We start from the raw sequence: 10,519 nt of genomic DNA, 5'->3' as shown, positions 1-10,519 counted from the left end.
GGGACATACTGTAATAACTTGGAAGTAAATAATGAAGATTAAAAACCAATTACAAACAAAACATTCAACAAAAAATTAATTTAATAACTGCAGTCTTTTTCTCACAATGTGTCGACTTTATTCTTATAAAATTGGGAACAATTTCTCATGTTCTTTCTGTTTCTGTAATATGCAATATTTTCTCGTAAAATTATTACTTTTTTTTATGTAAAATAGTGTAAAATTCTTTTTTGTCAAATTATGTCTTTTGTCATAATTTTGCCAAGTGAAATTGCAATTATTATTATAATATTGCCAACATTTTGAAGTGTTCTTATAAAATTGTGACTTTTGTCAAGTAAATTTACCAGATTGCCAAAATTGTAAGCTTTTTTTTTTGTAAAATTAGGACTGTTATTGAGTAATATTCCACTCCCCCTCTGGTCAACATACGAAATAACAAGTTTGTGAAAGAAATTGAAATGCGCCCCCTTTGGCCAAAATTATTTAAAACAATAATCAAATATGCATATAGGGACATACCGTAATAACTTGGAAGTAAAAATTGAAGATTAAAAACCAATTAAAAACAAAAAAATTCAACAAAAAATAAATTAAATAATAGCAGTCTTTTTCTCACAATGTGTCAACTTTTTTCTTATAAAATTGGGAACAATTTCTCATGTTCTTTCTGTCTCTGTAATATTGCAATATTTTCCCGTAAAATTATTACTTTTCTAATGTAAAATAGTGTCATTTTGTTTAGTCAAATTATTACTTTTGTCATAATTTTGCCAAGTGAAATTCCAATTATTGTTATAATATTGCCAACATTTTAAAGTGTTCTTATACAATTGTGACTTTTGTCAAGTAAATTTACCAGATTGCCAAAATTGTAAGCTTTTTTTTTTTGTAAAATTAGGACTGTTATTGAGTAATATTCCACTCCCCCTCTGGTCAACATACGAAATAACAAGTGTGTGTAAGAAATTGAAATGTGCCCCCTTTGGCCAAAATTATTTAAAAACAATAATCAAATATGCATATAGGCACATACTGCAATAACTCGGAAGTAAATAATGAAGATTAAAAACCAATTAAAAACAAAAAAAATTCAACAAAAAATAAATTAAATAACAGTAGTCTTTTTCTCACAATGTGTCGACTTTTTTCTTATAAAATTGGGAACAATTTCTCATGTTCTTTCTGTTTCTGTAATATTGCAATATTTTCTCGTAAAATTATTACTTTTTTTTACGTTAAATAGTGTACATTTTTTTTTAGTAAAATGATGACTTTTGTCATAATTTTGCCAAGTGAAATTCCAATTATTATTATAATACTGCCAACATTTTAAAGTGTTCTTATACAATTGTGACTTTTGTCAAGTAAATTTACCAGATTGCCAAAATTGTAAGCTTTTTTTTGGTAAAATTAGGACTGTTATTGAGTAAAATTCCACTCCCCCTCTGGTCAACATACGAAATAACAAGTGTGTAAGAAATTGAAATGCGCCCCCTTTGGCCAAAATGATTTAAAAACAATAATCAAATATGCATATAGGGACATACTGTAATTACTTGGAAGTAAATAATGAAGATTAAAGACCAATTACAAACAAAAAATTCAACAAAAAATAAATTAAATAACAGCAGTCTTTTTCTCACAATGTGTCGACTTTATTCTTATAAAATTGGGAACAATTTCTCATGTTCTTTCTGTTTCTGTAATATGCAATATTTTCTCGTAAAATTATTACTTTTTTTATGTAAAATAGTGTAAATTTTTTTTGGTCAAATTATGTCTTTTGTCATAATTTTGCCAAGTGAAATTGCAATTATTATTATAATATTGCCAACATTTTGAAGTGTTCTTATAAAATAGTGACTTTTGTCAAGTAAATTGACCAGATTGCCAAAATTGTAAGCTTTTTTTTTGTAAAATTAGGACTTTCACTCACTCTCTGGTCAACATATGAAATAACAAGTGTGTCTAAGAAATTTAAATGCGCTCTCTTTGGCCAAAATGATTTAAAAAAAAATTAAATATGTATATAGAGACATACTGTAATAACTTGAAGTAAATAATGAAGATTAAAAAAACAAAACAAACAAAAAAATTAAGAAAAAAAAAGAAATTAACTAAAAGCTTACCTTATTTATTTTTACATTGTATGTATATATTATTAATGTTGTGAATACAAATCTTTATATATCTAGAAAGGCTGGTCCTAAAGAGTGAGGCATTTTTCGGAGGTCTCAAGAAGGTCAGAAATACAAGAATGTGTGTTTGTGTCCACATGGCTTTTTAGCATGGAATACTTTGATCATGACTAGGGATGTAATGATAAACTAAGAATAATAAACGTAATTGGTAACGACACTTTGATAAACTTGTAACACTGTGCATTTACTGGAGAAGCAAGCTAGCGCTAATTAGCCTAAATGTTAACACGAAAACAAGAGACATGAACATCTTTCCCCAATCCAGACTTGTATAAACGTTATGAGTACTTTTTGACCGATACCACGATAATAATAACCGTGATATGAACGCTTGGTATCGTTACATCCCCAGTCATACTTTCAGCGTCTTGTCCAGTGCAATTTAAGACAACATATTTTTTTTACTTTGATTGAAGCCCTTTTCAGACATGGAGCTGGTTTAAAGACAAACATGATGACTTTGCATAACAGAGTATTGGAGGAGAATAAAAGGAACTACAAGAAAGTTGTAATGTTACCAACAAAGTTGCATGGTAGGTTTGTAAAGATAGGAGAAAAAAAACATTGTAATTTAAGTAGAATAAAAACATTACATGGTGTTTTTTTGTAAGGACATTTTGTCCCAAAAAAGGAATATTTTTTCTGAGCAAAATATGGTTTTCTTACAATTTAGTTGCAATATTACTTGGGAAAAAAAGTGATCTAAAAAAGTGAAGTCCTAATATTAATTTGAAAATCATGTTGTTGTTTTTTTATAAGAAAACAATACTAGGTAAGTATTTTTTTTCTGACAATTTTTTGAATATATTTAATGTTTGAAAGAAAAAATAATATTTTTGCAATCGTTTGAGAATAAGGTTGACAATTTTGTGGGGGAAAAAAATATTTTTAGAAATAAAAAGTATTATTACTTCAAAAAAATACTTTATGATAAAAAAATCTAATATTTTTGCAATCTTTTGAGAATAAGGTTGATCATTTTGTGGGGGGGAAAAAGGATTTTTAGAAATGAAAAGTATTATTACTTTAAAAAATAATTTTGCAATCTTTTGACAATAAGGTCGATAATTTTGTGGGGGGAAAGAGTATTTTTAGAAATAAAAAGTATTACGTAAAACAAATATTTAATGATGAAAAAAACTGAATATTTTTTGCAATTGTTTGAGAATAAAATCGATCATTTTGTGGAGGAAAAAAGTATTTTTACAAATAAAGATTTTTACTTAAAACAATTTTTTTGCAATCTTTTGACAATAAGGTCGATAATTTTGTGGGAGGAAAAAAGTATTTTTAGAAATAAAAATATCACGTAAAAAAATATTTAATGATCCATCCATCCATTTTCTACCGCTTAATCCCTTCGGGGTCGCGGGGGGTGCTGGAGCCTATCTCAGCTACAATCAGGCGGAAGTCGGGGTACACCTTGGACAAGTCGCCACCTCATCACAGGGCCAACACAGATAGACAGACAACAGAAAAATCAAATATTTTTGCAATATTTTGAGAACAAGGTCGAACATTTTGTGGGGGAAAAAGTATTTTTATAAATAAAAAGTATTATTTCTTAAAAACATATTTAATGATAAAAAATTAAAACTTTTTTGCAGTCTTTTAAGAGAAGGTTGATAATTTTGTGAGGGAAAAAAGTATTTTTAGAAATAAAAAGTATTATTGGATGTTGTTGTGGCTTGTGCAGCCCTATGAGACACTCGTGATTTAGGGCTTTATAAATAAACTTTGATTGATATTACTTAAAAATATACATTTAATGATAAAAAAACGTAATATTTTTGTAATAGTTTGAGAAGAAGGTCGATAATTTTGTGGGGGAAAAAAGTATTTTTAGAAATAAAAAGTATTACTTAAAAAAAATATTTAATGATAAAAAAATATATTTTTGCAATTTTTTTGAGAATAAGGTCGTTCATTTTGTGGGGGGGAAAAGTTATTACGTAAAAAAAATATTAATGATGAAAAATCTAATATTTTTGCAATCTTTTGAGAATAAGGTCGATCATTTTGTGGGGGAAAAAGTATTTTTAGAAATAAAATGTATTATTAATTTTAAAAAATATTTAATGATAAAAAATACAATATTTTTGCAGTATTTTAAGATAAGGTCGATAATTTTGTGATGGAAAAAAGTGTTTTTAAAAAACAAAAAGTATTATTACTTCAAAAAAATATTCAATGATAAAAAAACTGAATATTTTTGCAATTGTTGACAATAAAATCGGTAATTTTGTGGGGGAAAAAAGTATTTTTAGAAATACAAAGTATTAATTTTTTTTAAATATTTTTGCAATCTTTTGAAAATAAAGTAGATCATTTTGTCAGGAAGAAAAAGTATTTTTAGAAATAAAAAGTATTACTAAAAAAAATATTTAATGATAAAAAAATATATTTTTGCAATTTTTTTGAGAACAAGGTCGTTCATTTTGTGGGGGGGAAAAGTTATTACGTAAAAAAAATATTAATGATGAAAAATCTAATATTTTTGCAATCTTTTGAGAATAAGGTCGATCATTTTGTGGGGGGAAAAGTATTTTTAGAAATAAAATGTATTATTAATTTAAAAAAATATTTAATGATAAAAAATACAATATTTTTGCAGTCTTTTAAGATAAGGTCGATAATTTTGTGATGGAAAAAAGTGTTTTTAAAAAACAAAAAGTATTATTACTTCAAAAAAATATTCAATGATAAAAAAACTGAATATTTTTGCAATTGTTGACAATAAAATCGGTAATTTTGTGGGGGGAAAAAGTATTTTTAGAAATACAAAGTATTACATTTTTAAAAATATTTTTGCAATCTTTTGAGAATAAGGTAGATCATTTTGTCAGGAAGAAAAAGTATTTTTAGAAATAAAAAGTATTACTAAAAAAAATATTTAATGATAAAAAACAGAATATTTTTGCAATTGAGAATAAAATCGATAATTTTGTGGGGGGGGAAAGTATTTTTAGAAATAAAAAGTATTATTACTTTAAAAAAATATATATATATTTTTGCAATCTTTTGAGAATAAGGTCGATAATTTTGTCGGGAGGAAAAAGTACTTTTAGAAATAAAAAGTATTATTGCTTGAAAAAATATTCAATGATAAAAAAACACAATAATTTTGTGGGGGGAAAAGTATTTTCATAAATAAAAAGTATTACATTTTTTTTTTTTTAAATATATTTTTGCAATATTTTGAGAATAAGGTTGATAATTTTGTCAGGGGGAAAAAGTATGTTTAGAAATAAAAAGTATTATTACATAAAACAATATTTAATGATAAAAAAACAGAATATTTTTGCAATTGTTTGAGAATAAAATGGATAATTTTGTGGGGGGGGGGAAGTATTTTTAGAAATAAAAAGTTATTACGTAAAAAAATGTAATATTTTTGCAAGTTTTTGAGAACAAGGTCGATAATTTTGTGGGGGAAAAAAGTATTTTCAGAAATAAAAAGTTATTACGTAAAAAAAATATTTAATGATGAAAAATCTAATATTTTTGCAATCCTTTGAGAATAAGGTCGATAATTTTGCGGGGGGAAAAAGTATTTTTTTAAATAAAAAGTATTATTAATTTAAAAAATATATTTTGTCATAAAAAATACAATATTTTTGCAGTCTTTTAAGATAAGGTCGATAATTTTGTTGGGGAAAAAGTATTTTTTAGAAATAAAAAGTATTATTACTTCCAAAAAATATTCAATGTTAAAAAAACTGAATATTTTTGCAATTGTTTGACAATAAAATCGATAATTTTGTGGGGGAAAAATTGTTTTTAGAAATAAAAAGCATTATTGGATGTCAATGTGGCTTGTGCAGCCCTTTGAGACACTCGTGATATAGGGCTATATAAATAAACTTTGATTGATTGACTTTGATAGTACTTAAAAATATATATTTAATGATAAAAAACAGAATATTTTTGCAATTGTTTGAGAATAAAATCGATAATTTTGTGTGGGGAAAACATATTTTTAGAAATAAAAGTCTTATTACTTTAAAAAAGTATATATTTTTGCAATCTTTTGAGAATAAGGTCGATAATTTTGCGGGGGGAAAAAGTATTTTTTTTAAATAAAAAGTATTATTAATTTAAAAAATATATTTTGTCATAACAAATACAATATTTTTGCAGTCTTTTAAGATAAGGTCGATAATTTTGTTGGGGAAAAAGTATTTTTTAGAAATAAAAAGTATTATTACTTCCAAAAAATATTCAATGTTAAAAAAACAGAATATTTTTGCAATTGTTTGACAATAAAATCGATAATTTTGTGGGGGAAAAGGTGTTTTTAGAAATAAAAAGCATTATTGGATGTCAATGTGGCTTGTGCAGCCCTTTGAGACACTCGTGATATAGGGCTATATAAATAAACTTTGATATTACTTAAAAATATATATTTAATGATAAAAAACAGAATATTTTTGCAATTGTTTGAGAATAAAATCGATAATTTTGTGTGGGGAAAAAATATTTTTAGAAATAAGTCTTATTATTTAAAAAAATATTTTTGCAATCTTTTGAGAATAAGGTCGATAATTTTGTGGGGGAAAAAAGTATTTTTTTTAAATAAAAAGTATTATTAATTTGAAAAATATATTTTGTCATAAAAAATACAATATTTTTGCAGTCTTTTAAGATAAGGTCGATAATTTTGTTGGGGGAAAAGTATTTTTTAGAAATAAAAAGTATTATTACTTCCAAAAAATATTCAATGTTAAAAAAACAGAATATTTTTGCAATTATTTGACAATAAAATCGATAATTTTGTGGGGGAAAAATTGTTTTTAGAAATAAAAAGGATTATTGGATGTCAATGTGGCTTGTGCAGCCCTTTGAGACACTCGTGCTATAGGGCTATATAAATAAACTTTGATTGATTGACTTTGATATTACTTAAAAATATATATTTAATGATAAAAAACTGAATATTTTTGCAATTGTTTGAGAATAAAATCGATAATTTTGTGTGGGGAAAAAATATTTTTAGAAATAAAAGTCTTATTACTTTAAAAAATATTTTTGCAATCTTTTGAGAATAAGGTCGATAATTTTGTCGGGGGGAAAAAGTATGTTTAGAAATAAAAAGTATTATTACATAAAACAATATTTAATGATACATTTTTTTAATATTTTTGCAATTTTTTGAGAACAAGGTCGATAATTTTGTGGGGGAAAAAGTATTTTTTTTAAATAAAAAGTATTATTAATTTGAAACATATATTTTGTCATAAAAAATACAATATTTTTGCAGTCTTTTAAGATAAGGTCGATAATTTTGTTGGGGAAAAAGTATTTTTTAGAAATAAAAAGTATTATTACTTCCAAAAAATATTCAATGTTAAAAAAACAGAATATTTTTGCAATTGTTTGACAATAAAATCGATAATTTTGTGTGGGGAAAAAATATTTTTAGAAATAAAAGTCTTATTACTTTAAAAAATATTTTTGCAATCTTTTGAGAATAAGGTCGATCATTTTGCGGGGGGAAAAAGTATTTAAAAAAAAAAAAAAGTATTATTACTTTAAAAAAAAAAAATTATCAGAGAGAAAACTCACATTCTTGAGTCGTTATGCAAGCAAACAAAGTATTTTTTTCGAGGGTATGACTTGTGATTTTATAGAAAACTGTAAGGTGAGAGAAAAAAGTAATTTTAGGGAAAAACCTACAGGTATTGCAATAATATGTTTGTAATATTACAACTTTTTCTTGTAGGAAATACTTTTTAATGCTATTCTGATTGAATATTCCTTTGGAGCAATTTGTCAAATCTCACTTGGAATTAAAAAAAAAAAAAAAGATGCTGAAAGCAAAAAACTGAATCTAACAATGTACGGCAAAAACAACACTAATGTTATTAGTTGCAATAAGTTAGGATGTCTGTAAAGGACTTCAGTGCAGACACAATGAAGACGATGACATCATTTGTGCTGAGTCAGCTGTGTCACTTCTCTGGTATTACATCATCATGAAGGCCTCCAGGGTTGCTGTGCTTTCTCTGCACTTTCTATTCCCGCCACCGGGTGGCGATAGTCACCTGGTGGCGGCCGTCGATAAATTAATTCCGATCCAAAATGAGGAAAAAAAATTCAAAGTAGCTCCAGAACCGCGAGAAGCCGGTGCCGCTGTTCCCGGCGTGTCAGTGAACGCACCACGTGACCTTTTTTTTTTCTGTTTGTTCCCTTCAAGCGCTTCCTGGCTGCTCCTCCAGAGGTTGTCAGTCACTGGTACTGGAGGTAGTTCTTCAGGGTCTGGGGCAGAGGGAGGCCCTCGATCTCCTGAAGGCGCTCGCGACCCAACGCCAGGCGGGCGGCACGCCGACACAAGTCCATCAGAGGAAGAGGCTCGGCTGCGGAGGAGGAGGAGGGCAAAGGTCAGATTAGTGGTTCTGAAACTTTACTTTATTCATTAAGTACCACCATAATGACATCATTAAAATACAGTAGTGTAGTAGACCTAAGTATTCATTAAGTACCACCATAATGACAACATTAAAATACAGTAGTGTAGTAGACCTATGTATTCATTAAGTTCCACCGTAATGACAACATTAAAATACAATACATACTTTTAAGTCATTTTAATAGTAGGCTAATATAGTTAATATAGACACTTTTTGCGGCTCTAGACAGATTTTTTTTCTATATTTATTATTTATTTATATTTGGTCCAATATGGCTCTCGTCTATATCTTCATAGTTATTTAGCACAGTTTGAGAATGTGCGGTAGATGTCCAGAGCATCTTTCAGTACGTAGGTGTGCAGTCAGGAGTGTGATGTTACACACGTTGAAATATTTACACCTGCTCCACATGACACCTCTCTCACAGCACCTGTCAATCTGATGTCTCACACCCACATTGTCTTATCCACCAATCACAGCCCAAGTCATTTTCCCCATCCTCCTCTCCAGGGCCCACAGGACGGCTGGAGCCTATCCCAGCGGACTGTGTGAGAGGTGTAGTACACCCTGGGCCCGTCCCCCAGTCAGTCACATGGGGTAAGTCTTTGCCATGCACACAGGTGGAGGTTACGCAACACCACAATTTGTCAATGCATCTTCCTGCCAGGAAATGTTGACTGAAACAAGTGTCTTTTTGTGTCGTTTACACACACATATATATATATATATATATATATATATATATATATATATACATATTGTACATACTGTGTATATATACACATACATATATACATATATTGTATGTATATATATATATATATATATCCATCCATCCATCCATCTTCTTCCGCTTATCCGAGGTCGGGTCGCGGGGGCAGCAGCCTAAGCAGGGAAGCCCAGACTTCCCTCTCCCCAGCCACTTCCTCCAGCTCCTCCCGGGGGATCCCGAGGCGTTCCCAGGCCAGCCGGGAGAGATAGTCTTCCCAGCGTGTCCTGGGTCTTCCCCGTGGCCTCCTACCGGTCGGACGTGCCCGAAACACCTTCCTAGGGAGGCGTTCGGGTGGCATCCTGACCAGATGCCCGAACCACCTCATCTGGCTCCTCTCGATATGGAGGAGCAGCGGCTTTACTTTGAGCTCCCCCCGAATGACAGAGCTTCTCACCCTATCTCTAAGGGAGAGCCCCGCCACCCGGCGGAGGAAACTCATTTCGGCCGCTTGTACCCGTGATCTTGTCCTTTCGGTCATGACCCAAAGCTCATGACCATAGGTGAGGATGGGAACGTAGATCGACCGGTAAATCGAGAGCTTTGCCTTCCGGCTCAGCTCCTTCTTCACCACAACGGATCGATACAGCGTCCGCATTACTGAAGACGCCGCACCGATCCGCCTGTCGATCTCACGATCCACTCTTCCCTCACTCGTGAACAAGACTCCGAGGTACTTGAACTCCTCCACTTGGGGCAAGATCTCCTCCCCAACCCGGAGATGGCACTCCACCCTTTTCCGGGAGAGAACCATGGACTCGGACTTGGAGGTGCTGATTCCCATCCCAGTCGCTTCACACTCGGCTGCGAACTGATCCAGTGAGAGCTGAAGATCTTGGCCGGAGGAAGCCATCAGGACCACATCATCTGCAAATAGCAGAGACCTAATCCTGTAGCCACCAAACCAGATACCCTCAACGCCCTGACTGCGCCTAGAAATTCTGTCCATAAAGGTTATGAACAGAATGGGTGACAAAGGGCAGCCTTGGCGGAGTCCAACCCTCACTGGAAACGTGTCCGACTTACTACCGGCAATGCGGACCAAGCTCTGGCACTGATCATACAGGGAGCGAACTGCCACAATAAGACAGTCCGTTACCCCATACTCTCTGAGCACTCCCCACAGGACTTCCCGA

General features: G+C 30.6%; 1 protein-coding gene across 2 annotated transcripts in view; it reads right to left on the bottom strand.

Moving 5' to 3' along the window:
* Positions 1-8,057: 8,057 nt before the first annotated feature.
* LOC133589290 (SPRY domain-containing SOCS box protein 4-like) overlaps positions 8,058-10,519 on the bottom strand; it is a 272,903-nt gene continuing 270,441 nt past the window's right edge. For both annotated transcript variants that reach the window (XM_061941896.2, XM_061941897.2), the window contains exon 3: positions 8,058-8,560. In XM_061941896.2, the coding sequence (XP_061797880.2) occupies positions 8,433-8,560 (128 nt within the window). In that variant the 3' untranslated portion in view covers positions 8,058-8,432. The remainder of the gene's footprint in view (positions 8,561-10,519) is intronic.

The sequence above is a fragment of the Nerophis lumbriciformis genome, linkage group LG03 (assembly GCF_033978685.3).
Source record: "Nerophis lumbriciformis linkage group LG03, RoL_Nlum_v2.1, whole genome shotgun sequence".
Lineage (NCBI taxonomy): Eukaryota > Metazoa > Chordata > Actinopteri > Syngnathiformes > Syngnathidae > Nerophis > Nerophis lumbriciformis.
This window is presented reverse-complemented; position numbering and strand designations above follow the sequence as displayed.